Source organism: Gavia stellata, chromosome 11 (assembly GCF_030936135.1).
Source record: "Gavia stellata isolate bGavSte3 chromosome 11, bGavSte3.hap2, whole genome shotgun sequence".
Lineage (NCBI taxonomy): Eukaryota > Metazoa > Chordata > Aves > Gaviiformes > Gaviidae > Gavia > Gavia stellata.
The window spans coordinates 11,858,660-11,879,690 of NC_082604.1; the positions used below are offsets into that span (position 1 = coordinate 11,858,660).

Consider the following 21,031-nt stretch of genomic DNA (forward strand, 5'->3'; position numbering starts at 1 on the left):
AAGCATAAGAAATCATCGGTTTACCTCTTGTTAATAAATTAATTTTAATGCTAAAAGCTGTAGCAGGTGCAGCAGGGATTAAGCACTTCTGGAATAAACAGCTGGCCAGTATACTTCCAACCACAAAAGTCTAGTCATTGGGAGAAGAACAAATGTGGACAGAGAAGCTGTAGGAAAGGAATTTCAGGTCCTAGGGTAGAGAAACAGAAAAATAGGAGAAAGAAAACCAAAGAGTAAAGCTGAAGTTTTTATTCAAGTGTATTATTTGTGGATTTTTTTTCTGTTAGTAATTTAGAGAAAACACAAGCCATCTGCTTTGAGGAAATTAATGCTAGTTGTGAGCGGCAAAAAAACAGAAAAGGAGGGAGTGGAAGAGCAGCACAAGTACATTATTGCTTGCAGGGAGGTGAAACAGGGCTGGAGGTTAATGTAGCCAGTTTTCAGACCTATGTATGTCAACAGTGTAACACATATGTTTACACACAGGGAGTTGTATTTCTCCAGCACCAGTTCCTACGGGAAATAAGATGGTAAGATTTAGATGCTTGGTTGTAGGAGCCCGAGATTCAGAGCAGATGTACTCGCAGTCTCTAGAAGAATCCAAATCCCACAGAACTTATAGATATTTGTAAAAGGGTGTATCTTCACAACCCTCTGAAGTCTCTTTATGTAGTTTTCTGGGGTAAATTGGCTTTATAAGAGAAGGAGAGGCTTGGTATTTTTAAAAAGTGATTTCTAAACCAAATTAATGTTAATATAGGTCATTTATCTACTAGCATAAGCCCATCTTGGTGCTGACCATGAATAATGTCAGAACTGTTTCTTCATGAAACAAATTAGACCCTGCTCTAGTGTAATACGAAATCCATAAGGCTCCTATTGAACTGTGTGATTGACTTAAACAGTACTAGGATTTTCTCTGGAAGCTCAGTTCCACATTTTAATGACAATGACAACTTCAATGACAATGGTATTGTTTTTATTAACAACTATTCATGTAAGTACATTTGCAACACAAGCAATTGAAGTTGGACATTCTCGCTTCAGTTACAAAAACCCAACTGTATGTAGCAACTCTCTGCTACAGCAGGTGTTGTGGCCAATCATCGGTCTCCAAAGTATTTTCCAGGAAAAAAGCCTTGGTTTTTAGCCTTTAAACTTTTCTTTTCTAAATTTAGGTCATCTACTTTAGGTCATTTAGGTCATTGGCAAATCTCCAATGTTAGCATGTTTCATACAAGGCAAGAATCCTGAAATCTTCTGAAAAACAAGAACGTCAGCATTTCAGAGAGAAGTGAAAAATTAGAGGAAGCGGTGAGATTTGGTCCTTACAAGACTGGAAATATTTCATGTTTATCTTTAAGAATGCTGTTTAAGCATTTGTGATCATTTAATGATTTCATGATGTTTATTTTTCACTATCAAGAGCTCCTGCCATCTGTATTAGAAAAATCTGAGATCAGTGTTTAAAACTTAGGACTGTTTGATCAGCTCATGTAAATCAGCACATCCAGGGGAATCAGAGGAGAAATGCCAAATTACTGATGCCGAACACCTCGTCCTAGGTTTTTTTAACTAAAACTATGAGGAAAATACAGCAGATCAGATCTTGCTCCTACAAAAGCTAGTGCTAACATATGTACTGACGTCAGAGGTGCAAAACTTGACCCTAAATACACAACATTGGGAATCATTAAACCTCAAAAGGTTTTAATCATACATAGTGTTGCTAGGCAGTTTTGCAAAAAATCACCAAATTAAAAAGGACATTGAATATTTTTTTTCTTTAGAAGTATTTTGTGCTCTGTTGAAAAATATTCCCTTAGGCACTTTTGTAAGGAACAAACACATATTTTGTAGATCAGCGCAGATTTGAGTTCAAGCCAGAGCCAAGGGTTCCGCAAGGGCATCAGCAGATATACGTGACTGCTGGCTCTGTTTTCTTTCCTTCGATGAGGAAAGTGTCCAGTTGGGCACTAACAGCCAAGCTCCCAAGGGGAAACTGTGCACTTTTCATCTCTGTAACAAAAAAGACAGAGACCCATAACAATGTTTCTCCTCACAAATCCCACTGCCTTGTGAAAATCGCACTGACAATTCTCACTGGGGCCTTGTGAAGCACCACAGCCACCGGTCCGTCCCCCTGGGAGTCACACCGCAGGCGGCAGGGACCCCCTGGCAGCCTCCTCTGGAGAAGGCTTCCAGCTCGGGAGCTTTGGCAAGGCTTTGTTGAGCCTCCTACAAGACCTTCGCCTCAGCCTCTGCTCTCACGAGCCTCCACGACTGAATTTCCAGGCTTTTGGGAGACGACGGCAATTTAGAGGGCCACCGGGAGTGCCGGGGCGCGGGGTGAGGTCGGTGTTTGCTATTCGATGGGGCAGGCTCCCCTCCCCAGCTGGCCTGAGCCCGCCCTCACGGCCTGGGGCTGAGGGGCGTGTGGAGACCGGCGGCCGCGGCGGCACAGTCCCCAACGGCCGCGCCTCGCGCTCACCCCGGGGGGGTTAGAGGGCGCCCCCGGGGGCGTCGCTGGAGGGCGTGGCGGAACAGCCCGCCCGGAGCGCACCGCGGGGAGGGGGCGACCCCCTCCTCCCCGAGAAAATGCGAACCGTGCATTTTACTGAGATTTTTCCATTAAGATTCTCCACACGACTGCCCCCTCCCCCCCCCCCACCCCGCGTTCCCTCTGGGGTCGCGTCTCTCCCCGCTCCTCGGAGCAAGCCCCCCGCCCCGCCGGGTCACACCGGGTGACACGGCCCCGGCGGCGGCGACACCTCCCCCGGGCGGGGGTCGCGGCGGGAGGGGAGTGCGTCCTCCCGCGCGAGAGGGGGCGCTGCCGCCGGCGAGCGCGTTCGGCCCCGCCGCTCCGCCGCCGCCATCTCCTCTGATCTCATAAAGGTGTCGCGCAGGTTCCGCCTGAGCTCGTCATTCAGCCGCCCCGGGCCTGTCGTCGCCGCCGGCCTCCTCCGCGCCGCGGCCCTCGACCCGCCCCCTCTCGCGGTGCCGCCGGCCGGCGTGAGCGGCGACCGCGCTCCCCCCCCCCGCCCCCGGCTCATCGGCGGGCGCCGGTTGCCCTCCCCGCCCCTTCCTTCCCCCGCCCCGGCCCCCTCTCCCGCCGGCCGGGCCCCGGAGCGCCGCCGCCGTCGGGGTGTGAGCGGGGCCCGGCGCCGTGCCGGGCCGTCCCCTCGCCGGCGGGGCCATGGCCGCGAGCGCCAAGCGGAAGCAGGAGGAGAAGCACCTGAAGCTGCTGCGGGAGATGAGCAGCCTCCCGCCCAACCGCAAGTGCTTCGACTGCGACCAGCGCGGCCCCACCTACACCGACATGACGGTGGGCAGCTTCGTGTGCACCTCCTGCTCCGGCATCCTGTGAGTGCGGGCGGGGGGGCTTTCGGCTCCCTCCCTCCAGCCGGCCCGGGAGGGGGAGGGCGGCCCCGGTGCCGGCGGGGTGACCTCCGCCCCTGGCCGGCCTCTGGGCTCGCTTCGCCGCCGGGAGACGCGTCTGCTGGGGCGGCGGCGGCGGCGAAGCGAGCCGCTACGCGGGGTGTAGCGCCTCGCCTTGGGTTTCGCTGTGCTGGCCGTTTCCCCCGTGGGTTTGCCCTTCCTCCCTGCCGCAGGGCAGCGCCGGGCTGCTGGGTCAGCCACGTCGGAGGGGAGCAGGCGGGGGGCTTTCCTGGGGAGAGGGAGGGGAAGGCAGGCGGGGGGCTTTCCCGGGGGTACTCGCCAGAAATCCCCGTCGGAGCCCCCGGGCCGGGAGGTGGCGGTTGCTAGCCGGGTGGGTGGGTGTGTGTGCGGGGCTCGGGAGCACGGCTGCCTTCGCGGCCGGCGGGCAGCAGCAGTCCGGAGTTCGTTCTGTAGCTGCTCCTGGGGAGGTGTTTTCCCGCACGCAGGGAGTGTAAGCGTTTGCCTGCGGCACGCACGGGAAGGGGGGAGCACCACCACCACAGAAATCGTTGAAGGTGTAGTTAATTAAAGAAGTGTTTGGAGAGTACTTTTGGAAAGAGAAGGAGGCACGCGGCTGAACGGTTCATTTTCATGACAGTCTTGAAGACGTGGGGAGACTAACCCTATCGTGAACACTGAGTTTAGTGTTTAAAAATGTTACTTTAATGTTAAGTTAAATTACCAGCCTAGCCTTTTGTGTATCAAATTATGCTTGATAGTAGTTTGTAAGACAACTCTCTAAACTCTAGCTTAGAGGATAAACTCTAGCCTTAATAGTTTAATATACTTGATCAGAAAAGTAGTAGAAGGTTTTTGTCTTGCATCTACTACTTCCTACGAACTATATATATAAACCTTAGGAAGGGATTGGCTCTGATAAAGTGGATTGCATTTTTCCTGTTCCTCATTCCTGCATGGGCCTCCCCCCTACTCCTCCTCCATTTTCCACCCTTCCTCCTCTGAGATAGTGTGTATGAAACTAAGAATTGAGATCAGTCAGTTCTGAATTTTAGTTACGTATACATAACTTGGGGGAAAAAAACCCTACTGTCTTCAGTGTTACTGTTTCTGTAGCTAAATGTGTTTGCTTGTTTATGTTTCTGTGGCATTGTGCTTACGGAATGGAGCAGAATCAAAGAGTGGCCGAAGTGAGTAACAAATAGTATGTCAAAGGATACAGATTTGTGTTTGTAAGGGTTTGAGTGCATAAAAGGCATTCAGGGACCTGAACTAATTTCTGTCCCCTTACTAAGAAGGAGTAAGTACCCCACACAGGCCTTCCGAGTAAGGTCTGATGTTTTAGAACAAAATTGGTAATTATATTGAGGTTCAGAACAATGCAAACGTGTTAGTTCTGTGCTGAATTTACATGGAACAAGCTGCCGTTTATACTACTAGATGACTAATTAGTCTTGGGGTTTTTTTTTCCTCCTTCTACTTTGTGTAGACTTTTGAACAGCCTTGACACAAATACAGAAAATATATTCAGGTTGTGGAACTGAAAAGAGACTCTAGTTTTGACATATACATGCTGCTTAGCCAGCCAGCTCTGGCTATTGTTTGCTCTGTTAGCAAACTGTTATTTGTGCTAGCATGTGAAACTATTTTAAGCTACTGCGCAGGGCTTGTTTAATGGTTGCACATGTTCTTACTGGTTAAACTGACACCATGATAAAACTGCTCCATGAGAATATTTTTCCTTCATTTTTCAGGCTTCTTGACCTTAATAGACAAACGTATCATGAGTGCTGCTGAGATGTTTAGCATGGGTTCAGTAGGATGTGTTCATTTTGTCTGTTGGCTGGGAGGTATGGACTACTAAAGTCCATAGTCCAATTTACAGTAACCAAAAGTATGTACGTGCAGTGAAACAGCTAGTAAGCAGGGGAACAGCTGTCACTTTCTGTTAAGTTGGCCATCATTTGGATGTAAATGTTCTTAAAGGAGGAATACTTTTTCTGAAGAACAGTTGTTAATGTATTGGTATTCTAATAAAATGCAAATAGCTGTTTCATTCTAAATATGCAGTGTTTTTGGGTTGCTAGAAAAAAGAAACCACAAACAACATTTTTAGTTGTTACAGCTAGTAACACCTACACTTAAAGCTGGAGTAAAGGACTGTTAAGAGGACCTAAAGCTTTCTTCTGAAATAAATTTGGGCTCGTTCTTTCATGTTGGCTTGGAAATGCTTTCATAAATTGTGTGTGCGAGTTCATATGTATTGGTTAACACCTTAGAACCTGGCCAGTGGGATATTTTTGGTAGTGATGACACTTAGTGTAGAGATAGGTCATGTCTGTTTCATAACTAGAAACTGTTATTTTTAACACTTCTATCAGAATAGTCTTTCATACAACTTGTTTATTTCCAAACGCTTTTCACTGTGGAGGGAAATTACTTGGGAAGAAACTGCATAATAGCAAATAAGTGTAAAAGTACTGCTGCTTTTGTAGTTCTTAATGGCTGCTTGCCTTCTACCTCATAATACTTGCTTTACTGTAAGGCTTTAATAATCTTATTACTTCATCTTGCTTGTGTGCTGTGTGAATTACTTGCGTTGCTTCTCGTTTTAATTATTTTTTTCTAATCTGGTGCAGGAAGTATTCTTGGGAGTTGCGTAGACCAGTTTTTTCAAGTATGAAGTACCCAATGCAAGATTAAAATACTAGTACATTAATAAGTCTCCTTCAGAAAGGTTGCTCAATTAATTAAAAGTGGTTGCTAACATCGGTATCATCTTACAGGCATGTTTTTCTAGATACAGTTAACGCTAAACTTCTTAAATCTGAAGTCTAACCGATTTTGTTGCAAGTTTTCTGAAGTGTTTTTTCATTGTCCTGGAAAGGACAATCTGTTCAAACCCAAAACCTTCATTCTGGATCCATCATTAATTTCTATTAATGATTCTATGTGTAGAAAGAGGGCTACGCTATTTATTACTAGATTTAGCTTTAAAAAAACCTACTATTTTCTTAACTGTTTCCAAAAATAGTATGTTTAGCTTGTTCAAGTACTGCTAAAAATTATGAGAGAACTAGTGACTTTGCTAAAAACATATGTTCATGACTTTAATGTTGAAGGTGAGTCTTGTCAAGTTAAATGTATGAATAACATAGGGGAGGTCCTTTCCCATAATACCTAGGTTTTACATTATCTCATCAGATTGGGTTTACCAGAGCAAAAGTTTAGCTGTGCAAAATGGTGCATGCAGGAGAAAGTTCATGGATAGTGGTGTGGATAGTGGCTTCCTCTTAAAGTTCCTCTGCTTGTCCCCTGTGTTTAAATTCTCTCTTCATGTGGAAAAAAGCTTGCGTGATGTGCCTAATTCAACTTCTTGGTGTTGGACGAGTATATAGGATATGTAGAAATATACACACAATCATTTCTTCCCCGAGAGTGGAGGAGATGTTCTAGAGGAGCAGTCTTCTCAGGTCAAGTATTACGGTAATACAAGACCAGAAGACTTCTCTTTATTATAGCAAAACAGCATCTTGGGAAATGTTGGCAGAGAGATTCTTTTGGTTTGACAGAAGTCCTTTGGTTCAAAGGATTATGTTGGTAGCTATGTCTGTTGTGTTTCTGGATGCTACCATGTGCCCGTGCTGACAGTGACATCCTTCCCTTTGTCTTATCAAATGCCTCTTTGCCTTGCGCCTCAGCTGTTTGTGCATATCTTTGCTTTCAAGCACTTCTGTACCACTCCTGGCTAGCCTACTCCTAACTTTTGTGAAAAGAACATGTTTCTAAATTCTCAAATGGAAAATATTCCTGTTTGACTAAGAGTCTACTTCCACAAGTTTTGTGCTGTAGAAATTTTTTTTATTTAATCTTGACTTTTTTTAATTATTTGCTGATGTGATAATTAGGACACTCCTTCTACCTTTCCCTTTCTACCCTCTTTACACCCTCTCTTCCAAGTTACTGAGGAAGTCTCTTGTTCAGATGTGTGCACTTCTGGCTTGTGTCAGGAAGGAGCAACAAAGAATGTTTAGAACATGGTTATTGTGGGGAATGCCAAAGCCCTTTTATGCTATTTCTTACACTTATTGAACTACATGGCCTTCTTTTGGCTGCTTCGAATTTTCCTAGTTGAAATTTTAAATTTAAAATTTTCCTGGGTAAGGGACATCTGTATCAGTCAGATTGGAGTATTTGATGGCAGATACGAGTAACAAACTAAGAAATAAATCTTTGTGCAACGGTGGTGAATTATTGTCCCTTTCCCCAAAAGAAGTTTCGCAGAAATTAAAATGGCCTAAATAAACAGTGTTAGAGTGAAGGTGATTCTGGCTGTGTTGGCATGACTTCCCAGTCTTTTTTTTTCCATTTGGAAAATGGCTCTGTGTTATATGTATGTGTATGTATATATATTTTAAGGGTATTTCCTATATTACTGTATTTCTTGTTTTCAGTGTCATGGGTGGAGAGCAAAGGAAATGTCTATACCACAGTGAAGACTATGCACTTCAGAAAGGATGTTTGGTTTTTTCAAGAAAAAAGTTAAATTAACCTTGACTGTGATTCTAAATATGTGTGTGAGCCTTTTGCTGTTAAAAATAAATGAGCTTGTGAGATGGTGGAGGGTCTCCCGGGAGGTCTACAAGTATCAGAAATGGCCAGTACTGCTTATATTCTCTTTTGCTAGTAACAATAGCATAGAAATAATAATGAATGCTGTGACACTGGGTTTTCTAAAGCTTGTTTTCCAGACACCTGGGGATGTAGGGTGCTCTATGATGGCTTGGCATTTGACTTGCCTCATTAACTTCCAGCTTCTTAGGGTATCAGACTTTGCTGGCTTAGACTTGAGATCATATTAGAATCTGATACGGGGGGACGTGAGTGGTGTTGAGTAGCTGTCTGCCCACTGTTCCTCCTGTGGAAGTGACCCTCTATTCTAGCAGAACCCACGCTTTAAATATTTTTCGCCTCCCAACTCTGGCCTTTGCAGACAGCTTTGCCAACATTTGTTTGAGATGAATGCAGGAATGGCTGCTCTGCCAACAATCACAAGTTCAACCATAATTTGCTACTAAATTATGTTAGTAACAAACATTCAGTGCTCGTTGACAGTGTTTTGAATGTTTAATGTTTCAATTGCCAGACTTCAGAATCTTGTGTCAGTGGCCTTAAAGCTTCCTTTGTTTGTGAGAGCACCAGTTTTAACTGCTCTCTGAAGAACAGAGATCTCGTGTTCTGCTCATGTTCTCTGTAGCTGCCCCTATGATAGGCTGTGTCACTAGAAGCTTGGACTGATTCAATAGAGGGTCAGTGGAGGATAGTCTCATAGCTTGAAGTTCTGGTCACAATGCTATTCCACAGAAATAACCATTGCTGAGTGTGAAGAAGTTGGCAGTGATGAGTGGGATCTAAGTGTAGGATGTTCTAGCTATGGTTTGCTGGATAAGTGCAGATGGCAGAATAGTCTTACTCGGCCATCTTTGCAAGGGCCTCTTAGGAGATAGCTGCAATATGGATTAGGTGCTGAGGTTGTGTTTGGCTGTCTTCCTCAGGAACTCTGTAGTAAAGAAAGGAGTAACTGGTACCACTGCATGGGTACAGGCTGCAAATATTTGTTCGGGGTCAATTTAAATTTAGGCATTATTAATTTGGACTAAGGGACTATAATCCATTTTGTCACCTGTTAAATAGGAAATACTGTAAAGCATTAGAACTGTGCAAACCACTTGTCAAATACATGGTAAGAAGCAAAGCAAGTGGTAGATACATATTTCCTATAAAAAAGGAGGTTTGTTAATTCCTCATAAGGGGTAATTGTACTTGGCTGTCTACCAGTAAGCTTCCCCCATATGTAGATGAGTTGTTTGTGAATCATTTGGGTCATCAAGTAATCTCTGTAGGTAAAGGAAGGGTATAAAATGTCTTAGGATTTTGAAGTAAGAGTAGCTTTAGTACTTAGGCTTGGTTCTCAAGTTCTGCTTCATAAATCCCACAACTGCTCTGTTTTAGGGAGATTCTGGTCTGTTCATGGGTATAATGTTATTGAAAGTAGCTCATGCCAGTTAGAAATCCTAAAAAAATAGTTTAGCTGTTCTAATGGCAGAATCAAAGTAATTTACCTAAGGAACATAATGAATATGTTTCGGGTTGTATTTGAATGCTGTATAATGCAGCCTCTTGTCTTGAATTCCTTGTTCCAGTCTGACTTCTTACACTGCTTTAGCATAAGAGGAGGCTTTTCATAGGCTTCTCTCCACCCCTTGCCATGTTAAATAAACATGAAAATTACTTGTATGTATAGTACTGCAGCTTGATAGTTAACTTTGCATTTATGGCTATTAAAGTTAAGTTCAGAATTTCCAGTCTTCCTGGACCACCGATGTGGTGACATTCTCTCTTTCATCATGCAAGACATCTGACACTTCTGTGTTGTGATCTGACCTTAGGAGTGGGGCATGTCTCCCTCCTTTAGCAGGAGGGTGTAAAAGAAATGAGAATTCATCTTATCCCACATCATGTATATAATGTATAAATTGGGGAACTTTATAACCCAAACCTTAAAACTCTAGAGCAGTCTTCACTGGAGAGAGAGAGGCGTGTAGGAAGTCTCTAGTTAGGCTAAACAAAAATGTAGTCTATGCTTTAAGTACATTAAATATTGCCGCCTAACAGAACTGAAGATGCATGTTTGCTGATGTAAATACTTTGAAGAGCCATAGTAAATCAGTGTAGAGTAGGTACTGCTTAAACAACTTGTGCAGTGCCTTTAAATTGCAAACACAAGTACAGTATAGCACTTAAACTATACTTACTGTAAAAATTAATTTCCAGCAGAAGATAGTGTGAAAGTCTAGTCTACCTGTGCTGAAAAACATGTGAATGTGTTAGTGAATAATCCTGGCTTTTAAAATAGTCATTAAATTGTTTACAAGTATCTATCTGTGCATCTTAATTAATAGGAGGAGAGTAAATTGAACAGACTAAGGTAGACAGAACCACTTTTATACGTACTGTAAAAACAAGGGACAGTGTTTGTCATATAATATTTGATGGAGCATATTTATGTGAAATGCCAGGTGGATGTCAACTTTGTTTCTATGCTGTCACTTAATATGTTATTCTACAGTGTTGCTTAGTGAAGTGTAATTACTCACATGCACAGACCAAGAAGGTGTTTAGAAAAAAGCCCAAAAACAAACAAAACCCAAACAACCAAACCTAATCCAAGCACCAGCTCTGAAACAATGAGTTTAAACTGCATAGAACTCTTACAGATTTTTTTGAAGTGGCATCATCTTAAAATGACTACTTACTTCAAAAAAATCTTAGTAATACAGTATTTTAATGTGTTATTTGTGATGTAGATCTAGATTTGATTTACAACTAGATGAAAGATGTTAAATTGTTAATTTCAATTTACCATGGAATTTAAACATTTTGAGACAAGAAATTAATTTGCTGATGGTTGAGTTGAATAATTTTGAAACCTCTCTCACGAACCTTAATAACACTTCTTCTGCCTTCTTGTCGAGGTGCTGGATGTGGAGTGTAATTTAGATGCTCAGATTTGAAAAATTTGCTTAAGCAAATAGCATTCTGTAAAATTAATTCTCATGCCAATAGGTTTGTATATGACTTCCGTTCTTGAGGTACTCTTAAGTTCACTGCATTTCTTGGCAAAATACAATTAATTGTTTATTTTTATCCAAGTGTTTCAAACATTGAGTGTTTTAAATCTGTTTTTTAATGAAACTTAGGCTAAAATGTTACTGTTTAGTGTTCTAATCAATATTCAACTTTTAAATGAAAATGTGGAAACTTTTTTAATACAGGATCAGAATTGTCTTCTTGCAGGTACAGTGTGAATTTGCAAGCTAAATGCACAATTATTTTGTTCCCATTATACTTACTCAAACTCAAAGTGCTAAAAATAGTCTTTAAAAGTTGAGTAGAAAGTATTAATATTTGGAGCATCATTTTTTGTTGTTCAGTGTTTTGATGGATAACAATTTAATTTATAGTCAGTGTTCTTGGAATAATCACTACTAGTCCTCTGAAATTGGATGTCAGTGATTTTTTGTTTGCTTTTTTAATTCCTAAAGGCAATCTGAACCAAATTTATAATTGAAGTGAAGTAACAAATATAAGCAATAAAGCCAGCTCTTACCAGGTGATTTGTCAGCAATTTTTTAGCCCCGTATTACAACCCTGGAAAGTTTCCACCAAATTCCTTTTTGGAAACTTTCTTCTCATATACATAAACACAGAATTTTGTTGTTCTTTGATATCTCATAGTTAATGTCTATTCTTTTTTTTTAAGACAGTATCACAAAAATCAAAGCCTGAATAACTTGAGTGTTAAACTAACCCCATTGTATTGCCTGAGTTAGTGTCTTCACTGTTTGGCATATGCGGGATGTGATGTTCTTGTTTCCATTGAGCAAAACACGGCTTGATTTTATTTGTAAGTATTTGTGGGCAAAAGCAGTAGTTAGTGTGTATTTAAAGAAAGCTTGAAAAGAAATAAAGCTTTTTCTTATACTGGCACTGTTGCTCAGCAGGATTTTTCTCTATGCTTGCAGGTTTTGGCTGGACTGGGTTTGACAATGTCAGGCTTTGGCAGCACAAGTGACTTGAATTTCTGTTAGCTCTGCTGCAGCAGTCTGTGGTGTGGATGTGAGAATGGTGCTAATCTTTGCTAAAGGCTGAGCTGCTGAAGTTTTGAGCTATTGCATTAGTAATGGTATCTCTCATTTGAGAGCACAATAAAAACTTTTTGCTGTTGTTGCTGTTACTTGTGCTGTCTTCAGGAGGAGGAAGACAGACCTGTGGATGAAGGGGCCAAAAGTAAACTAGAAAAAGATGCTAGGAGGAAACAGGAAATACAGGTTAAAGCAAGAGAAAAAGAATCTGAGCTGGGGAGTTTAGCTTGAAAAAATCTAGCCATTGGGTAGAAGTTGTAGTAAGAACAGGGTGAAGTGAGGGAGGAGTTGGAGGGAAGGAAAACTACAGCAGAGGGGTGCAAGACTGAGAGATGAAGGTTAGAGACAAGGGTGAACTAGTTTGGGGAAACAGTTAAGTAGACTTTTCCTAAAATCCTAATGTTTTCATAAATTTGCATAGAAAGGGTCAGAGTGAGTTTGCATGTGCAGTTACAAACATTAGTCTCCCCTAAAGCTCAATTATTTGACTTTGCATGCTGAATGTTATTTTGAGATGAGCTTACACAGCCTTAAGTTGTGTGGCAGTACCAAAATGAATGCATTTACCAGAGATGGCTCCTGAGTTTAAAGCTGACTGACTAATACTGACTAAATACTTCTTGTTCCTTTTAGACGGGGCTTGAATCCACCCCACAGAGTGAAGTCAATTTCAATGACTACTTTCACACAACAGGAAATAGAATTTCTTCAGAAGCATGGAAATGAAGTAAGTATTATTTGGAGGATATCAAGTGTTTTTGGCACTTTCAATATTAAACTTTAAAACACTACTTAAGGAAAGTTTTTTTTTTTGGTAGCAAAAAGTAGACACAAGTCTTTTGAAGCCAACTTCATTTGAAGTGATGCTTCTGAAGAGCTCGTTTCACTTAGGTAGCTGATGATCATGTTATGTGTTACTCTCCAACCCAGACAATCTAGATTCACATGATCCGTGTTTTTGAATTGGGTTTTCCTTTGCTTTTGCATAAGGCAATATGCATCTGTCTTTTTTTCTGCAAGCCCAGACTTTGACACTGACTGCAGCAGTGTTTTGTGGAAGAGTGTACCATAACAAAAATAAATTTGTTGCTTGTAGCTGTATTTCTTCAGAGTAGGTGTCAGAAAGTCTTCTAGTAGTTTCAACAGCCTCTTTCTTTAATGAAAGTATTTCAATCTTGAAGGTTCTTGAAGAGAGGGAGGAAAGGGAGAATTTTTTTCTGCTAAGGATTATCTAATAAGTGTCCATATGTTTAGAGTGGCTTGGGGCAGCTTTGAAAACAAAGTTCTAGTGTACTGGCTTTTTGTTCTTTTTGATAGATGAAAACTAAATCTGAGGTAAATGTTGGGTTGGCTTTATGGGACACATGAAGCATGTAAACCCTGGATGTGGCTATTGCTGTCTTCAATTTGAGGATAAAGTTTGTATTTTAATACCATACTATAGCACTGAGGATTTTAGAGGCAGCTTTTGCTTCTGTTCTGAATTAGAAAAAGTTCTATTTCACTTTGATTGGATCTGTATTCTGTTTTAGTAGAACTATTGATTGTAGGCTACATAGTCTTATCAACATGTTCTTGTGAAGCTTTGTGGAGATAAATCCTATCATTATCTAAAATACTTAACTTTCTTAAACTTGGCCCATTCATAACTGTCAGGTTGAAGAATGAAAATAGAAGTAGCAATTTCTTTTTCTGTCCTGGTAAGTATGTGTTATTTGTTGAAAATGACTGTTAGTGGATGATTCCTCTAGGCAGAGCTGGAACAAGGTCTAAACTCTTTCAGACACTATAAAATACTCTTAATGGCTTTGACTAGTTTTTTAATTGTTTTGGCGTGTTAAAGCTGTACAACATTGCATATATATATACACACATATATGTGTGTATATATATAATGTATAGCACATTGCTGACTTTTTGCATAGGGAGAATAATAAAGAATCTTTCCTGGGTTTGGATATAGTATGTTGGAGTCTCTTCCCTTAAGATTAGCTTGTAAACTCCAGCTTTGCTTTAAGCTTCACAAGTATAAAGGAAAATGTGTGTGTGCCTCTGTGTGTCCGTCCCTCCCTGCATCTGTTTTAATTTCAGTTTTTCACTGAATCTGCAATGGCTAGAGAATGCTACTAGTCTCTTTTTTTCTTTTTTACTGCTCTGAAATCTTAAGTTAAGAAACCTACTCAGTTGATTAGTGTAGTTGTCCTTCTTGTTACAGATTTGACTAATGTGCCAATCATAATGATTTAGTTGATACAGAATTTATTATTGACATAAAGTTCACACATCTCTGCAATGCTATACTATGTTTCAAAAGCAGGGGTCTTTGTGTTTGTAGTACTTATTCCTCTGAAGTTTTGCAATGATTTAAATGAGCTACCTCAGAAATGGAGATGTCCTCCTGAGTTTAGTTTTGGGTTGTTGGGTAGCAGTGCATTGCCTTAATTCTAAAGTAACACTGAATAGATATTTGTAATTGCAGATGGTAGATTTAACAGGTGCTCTAATACTGAGCAGAAGTGGTATTCTTTTAAACACAGTTAGAAGTTTAAAACTTAGTTAAATATGTCTTCACTTTGTCATGCTGTATGTTGTAGTAGTTAAATAAGCATTTTGCTTTCTCTTGTTGGTATTGGACTTTGGAATACTCACCTGCAGATAAGATAAAGTTTTGGGCAGGTGAAGTTCATCTGACCTGACAAAAAACCTTCTTTGCTTAGCTTGCTTTTCAACATAGGTAGCTCTTGTGTGTATATTAAGAAATGACATTTTCTAGGATAAACTTGTTCAAACATGGAACTGTCCAACATTTTAGAATGTGGACATGTGAAACAAAGTACAGTCACTGAATGGTTTAGATGTGGTAGCATTCAGTTGTTTTAGTTCTGCAGCCATATATATAAGAAAACCCTCAACTTTTTGCAATCTAGTATGTTTAACTTCCATTTTTCTATAGCTTGTAAAATACTTTTGTTCCTGCTTTGTCCTCCCAGTCTTTCTCCAACATGGCTGAGGCCTCTGTAGTAAGCTTTCTTGCTTCCAGATGAGTAGATCATGGTGTACAACAGGGAACTTTTTCTGAATAGAAAGCAAAATAGCAAGAAAGCTTCCCTGAGATAAGGTAGTTACTAAGGTGGTGAGTTGTTCTTAGAGGAAGTAGTTTTCCACTCTTGTTCAAAGAATATTTATAAGGTCAAGGTATTGTATGAGGCTGAAGTTCTCTTAAAAAAAAACAAAAAACCAAAAAAAAGTCCTGATCTCTGAAATAGTGACTTTTCCCCAGTTGTCACAAATTGCCATCTTTGTGGCACACGTGGGTAAAACATTCAGTTACTAAAAGACGTCCACAAAGTGACTGCTTTGAGAAGAGATATTCAGAGCAGCTTCTCTTCAGGTGTGAGACACCATCTCTTTCCCTGCCTATACACCTCTAAGGAATGTCTTTCTGGCACAGGTAACTTGAACTTTTTTTCAGATGAGTTCTTACTGCTTCAAATAAAGATTTAAATCTTTTTAGCGTATTAGAAAACATCAATATTTTGGTGTTGCTTACTCATCTGCAGGTATAAACAGATGTCCAGACTCTGGTTTTGCTAATGTTGGAGTTAGCTCACTTTTGCAGCAAGAATGGAGACATCTTGAAGCTGATACTCCTCAAGTGCCTTCTGAAGTCCTTTAGAAGGATAAAGGCAATTCTGACTCACTGGGTGGGATTTTCCCCCTCCTCATTTTCTTCATGAAGAGCAGTGTGAGGTATTTTCACATTGTATTTTCATGTTAGGAGTAATGAGGAGCGAGTGGTATGGAGATGGTTCTTTTTGAATACTCATAATCAAATGATGCTAATGTTGATTAGGCCTCTGATTCAGTAGTGCAATGATAGTAGAAAGTGAACTTGCTGCAGAAAGTGGAGGTGGTACTCATCTCATGTTGCCATTATAGCTGTGAATATTTATTCAGAAGCTTTCCCCTGAAGCTGAAAAATAGTATTATGAGGCAAACCAGTTACATAGCTAATTTTTCTACTACACTTTTGAAAAGTGCCATGTGTGTTGTAACCTTTCTAAATAGCCTATTCTAATATGCATATGGTGGAAGAAAATTATTTGGATGGTCTTGTATTTGGAAAAAACTGTGTTTATCTGGGGGCAAAGATCATGTTTACCTGAGCTAATGAGTAGAATGCTATGTGGGTATGCTCAACTGCTTGGGATTAGTTTATCAGGGCTTAATTTTGTTTTTGTGCCAGTCTTCCTGACTTTTGACAGCACCTGCACAAGCGTTTCTTACCAGTTTCCCACACTCCAGATTCCAGGAGAACACACAATTGCAGAACTAGTAGCGGTATGGGGCTTGTTCAGAGCTGGTGTTTGGCCTTACCAAAATGTTTTCCTAGAATCTCGTTTACTATGGAATGTGGCCTAGAAACCCTGGAGTGGAAAGAGCAGTACTAAGCTGGAGCTGATGAGTCCTGACAGCATGCGCTGTGCAGTCAGGTGTCCTTGTAGTACATGCCTGGTTCTGCTAATACGATATAGAGATACATGAGCTGATTGTGTATAGAACAATGTCTTTGTTAGCAGGATTTACGAGCTTGGACTCTGTGTTTAAGAAAGCCGCTGTAGCTTCTGGACCCAAACTGGCTTTGAAATCAGTATACTGGTACTATAAAATTCTTTTAACCTACAGAGATTAATGAATAATATTGACATCAGAAGTGCTGAATTACTAAACAAAGCTATAACTTGCTTACGTAAGGGAATTGTTTCCAAATCTTTCTTCCTGTGGCGAGTGTTATGTTTTGGAACATAGTTTTGTTGTGTGGTAATCTGTAGTTCTTTGCATTGTCAGCATTACATTTGGTGCATAACTGAGGATATTTTATTGGGGGGGAGGGGAAGAAGAAGAAATCTAATTTGGCATTTACCAGGCTCCTGAAAGATAATATCTCATTAAAGCTTTTTAAACTAGACTGACATGTGTAATCTTCCTATGCAATGGTATGTCTGGATCTAAACAAGAAGTGCTCTGTTGCTGTAGGTCTAGTAGTATGCTATTTCTTGTTGAAGTGCAGCTTCTACCAGCAGAAGTACTTGTCCTATTATAGCTTTTCCTTTCTGTGCTGCCTTCACTGCATACAAGAGAAGGCGGCTTCAAGAGCAAAAACTTAATTTTGCTGGCCTAACTGAATTTTTATTATTCCTAACTAGCACAACTATGCTAACAGGAGTTTTTAAAGTGTGGTGGCTCAATGTGTTGTGTAAGCAGAAGGCTTTTGTCTCTCCCATATCCGCCTTCCCACACGCACTGGAGATCTGTATCAGTGAAATAGTTATGACATGGTAAAGTGTTGTTTGGTAGTTGAAATATGTAGCACTGGAATATAAATAACTGAGATCTCAGATTGTCTCAGGCTTTCTACGGAATTTGATGGATACTGCTGAGGTTTTTTTCCTTATTAGCAGATTTTTAGTGTGCCTGTCCTTCCCCACCTTTTGTAAAAACACACACACAAAACACCCCTAAACATGACAACAAACCTAGAATCAAAACCAAAAGCTAAACATTTGTGGAAAACAGGTACGTTTATGTTCCTCTTAGCCTTTGAGTCCTGCCTGGAACTCCTGAAAGCATGAAATGTCACTATGAGGCTGGACTCTAAACCAGAAGCCTTTCTGGTCAACTTTGTTTTGTGGAGTACCAGATGTGCAATGAGTGGGATGAGTTCTTTTTTCCTTTGTGTTAAAGCTGAAAACAAGGGTAATTACTCAAACTGTAGAATTACAAATGTAAATAGTGTGTGGAAAACAAGATAGGTAAATGTAGGGGTTTTTTAGGGAAAACAGTTTCTCCCTCAGATAGAATAGCTGTTGAGTGCAGTTTCAGGGAAACCAATGGTATGAAGAGAAATTTGAGTAAAGACTTTATTAGAACATACAATATGCACTTGGCCCAATTTCTCCTTTCAAAGATATATTTAAGGTACGGCAACTCACAGTTTCTGCTTTGCTGCCTCCTGGGTTTTTATTTAGGTCAGGGTGAGTAGGTTGAAGCTGGTTGTGATACTCTTTCCCTCTTTGCTTCATGCTGTATTTACTGATCTAATTCTGAACTTCCCAGTATCTAGTTGCCAAATGTCTAATGACATCCCTTGCAGTATTGGAGCTTGTTGGCAGAGAACAGGTACTGTTCTTCCCAAACCAGTTGTAAAAGGATTCTCATGAACTTTCAAATTTCATGAAGATAACTGCTGAATCTTGTTTTCTACTTATTGTTACCTGACAAGATAAAATTTTGCTTTGTCTTGTTACTTAGCAGCTCCCACAATGTAGTAGAGGCAGGCAAAACTTCAAAGTCTTGCTTCTGTCAACCCTTTAACAAAAGTAGACTTTCGAATGCTTCGTATGCTTAATCATTCTGACTTCAATGCTGTCTTTTTTTCTTCTTGCTGCATTGGTGAACCAGTGGGACATGGACTAATTATACTTTTCAGGGACAGTAGACAATGATTATGGATTGTTGGATATGTTCCACTGTTTCTAGGGGCTTTCACATAACTTGAATGTTTACTCTTGGCTCCAGCTTGCCAGGCTCTTCTCCTCTAAGCTGAGCATTTTGTTTAATAGAGCTTTGGTTATCAAAAGGAGTAGTATAGCAAGGCTTTTGGTGAATGAACAGAGCTTTTGAGCAGCGGCTTATTTGTGGTGTTATTGCAAAAAGAACAATATTAATATTAAATGGCTGAAACAGAGTATCCCCAAGAAGGTGGTGCGATGTAGAAGGATATCCGAAAGCCATACAATTTTTAGGCCTGATACCTTAACAGTAACATTGTGTATTTTGTGGTGAGTTAGGATGCTTCTTCATGTATTATCTGTAAAAGCAAAGGAGTGAGTAATTATCTTAAAATGGAGCTAAAGATGTATCATGAAACTTGGGCAGAAGCATTTTCTGAATCAGCTCTGCAAGTCTGATTTATGTATGGCGTAGTTAGAGTAGAGAGGTGTTTTCAAATATGTGCTTTTTGGGATAACAAATTCAAATTTCTCAAAGCATATATTGTTCTGATTTTTTTGCTTCATTTGAAAATTGCTTCCTTTTTTTCCTCAAGTAGTAAGTTTGTATCAGAAAACTAAGGAGAAAACTTAGTGTTCAGTAGAGTGACGGGTTACTTAAAGCTGGGTTTTGTGCAAATTTATATGCCCTTTACTGTCTTTTTGCACTTTTTTCCCTATGTCCTGTGAGTAGTGGCTGGGCAAGAGTCTGTATGTGCTGTGAATAACTGTGTGCTAGTTCGTTCAGATGTCCTGCCTAGACAGCTGTCAGGCCAGCCAGAACATAGAACTGAAGCTCATGTTGAAGTATTGGCAACTAAAGTTGCCAATCTCTACATTTCCACTAATTATTTTTTTGTTAGAATTAATCTTTTAGTATCTCAAGTGGTGTAAAATTCAGATAGTGTATTTAAAAGCTGTGATTAGTGGGGAATTATCAGGGTACCGAAGATGTAAATGCTAAGTGATTATTCCCCACCATAACTCAGCAGCAAGTTGTATGGCATAAATTTATTTGATCTTTATCATAAGAGTAACTTTTAAATAGCTTTGAAATTTAAAAAAGTGGTGGCCTGATCAGTAAAAATATTCATGTTTCTCACAGCAAACTTTTCTTCGCATGAGATTCAGTACTGTTAGTGACTTATTTTAAGATTATGGAAAGATAACTATTTCAGAAACAATTGTATGATGATGCAAGTTCTGTCTCTGACAATATTTTTTAATTGTAATTTCCAATTTTGATTTCATCCTATGGTATTGCACAGCACACTGCCATTTTCTTTTTTGTGGATAGCTGAAAATTGTGTATTATGGCTCGCTTGAAGCATTAATCAATGCAGTATTGTGGATCCCTGTCAAGTCAGATGATAGTAACAAAAGTATAGCTAGAAAGAGCATACAGGTCACCAGCAAACAAGGAAAGACAACGGGCCTTTTATTGTGTTCTGAATGCTTGCTTGGAATGGCTGCTGATGTTCAAAGCATTGTGTGGTACTTCATACAAAAATAGACAAAACTGTGCCTTTTAATAGTTTCTTGTGTGGTATTAAAGCTTTAAAATTTGACTTTCTAAAGGACTTGTCTGCATTTAAGACTTCTAAGAAATCGTACTTTCTCCGAGAACTCTTTTCTTAAAAGAAACTTACGTGAAATTTAATTTGCATCTCTGGTGTGGTAAAGTAAATGTTTTAACGTGTGTTTGTATAGCTACTGCTGTCAAACTCTGTCAAACTGTCAAACTTCTTGCTGAAGCATGTGTGACTAAGTTTTTTTTGCTTGGTGGTTTTGTGTTGCCCATTAGTAATACTGTTCTCTCTGCTACCAGTAACAAAGAACCAATAAAGGGTGCCTGGCAGGTTTAATTAAATAAGTTATAATAGTGACTTAAAGTATATTTCAGTTGTTACTGGTTTAGTGTTAAGTACTTAGAAATTAGTTGCTCCAGGAAACGCTTTTGGAAGCCTGCTTTTTGAAGGTTTGCAAAAATTGCAATGCAAGAATTGATGCCTTTAAGAAGCTTGCATCATTTTAAACTAACAATGTGTTTGGACGACAGCACAGTCCTCCTTTGTACCTGTTTGCGTATTCATAGAACTATTATCTACTATAGCTGCATAGCTGGTAAATGATCTAAAGTCACACAGGACCTAATTTTTTGATTTCTCCTAGAAATTGCCTGTCAGGAAGGCTTGAGACTACTTGACACACAGTTGGTTGGTGGTGTGTTTTTTTCTTTTCCCCTCCCTCTGAATGCTTAGGCACTTCAGGGTGAAGATGAGGCAGAAGACTGGGAGGGAGGAAAGTGAAAAACTGGATTGTGGTTTGACTGTTGCTGTGACTTGACCTCGGTACAGTGGTACTAGTGACATGGCAATT

At 40.3% G+C, this 21,031-nt stretch overlaps 1 protein-coding gene across 5 annotated transcripts in view; it reads left to right on the forward strand.

Annotated features, from left to right (window-relative positions):
• The first annotated feature begins 3,196 nt into the window (after window positions 1–3,196).
• The window catches only part of AGFG1 (ArfGAP with FG repeats 1), a 37,021-nt gene continuing 19,186 nt past the window's right edge, over window positions 3,197–21,031 (forward strand). For 4 of the 5 annotated variants that reach the window (XM_059822472.1, XM_059822474.1, XM_059822475.1 and 1 more), the window contains exons 1-2: window positions 3,197–3,363; window positions 12,735–12,828. In XM_059822472.1, coding sequence (XP_059678455.1) covers window positions 3,197–3,363; window positions 12,735–12,828 — 261 coding nt within the window. The remainder of the gene's footprint in view (window positions 3,364–12,734; window positions 12,829–21,031) is intronic. The other variant, XM_059822473.1, reaches the window with a different exon arrangement.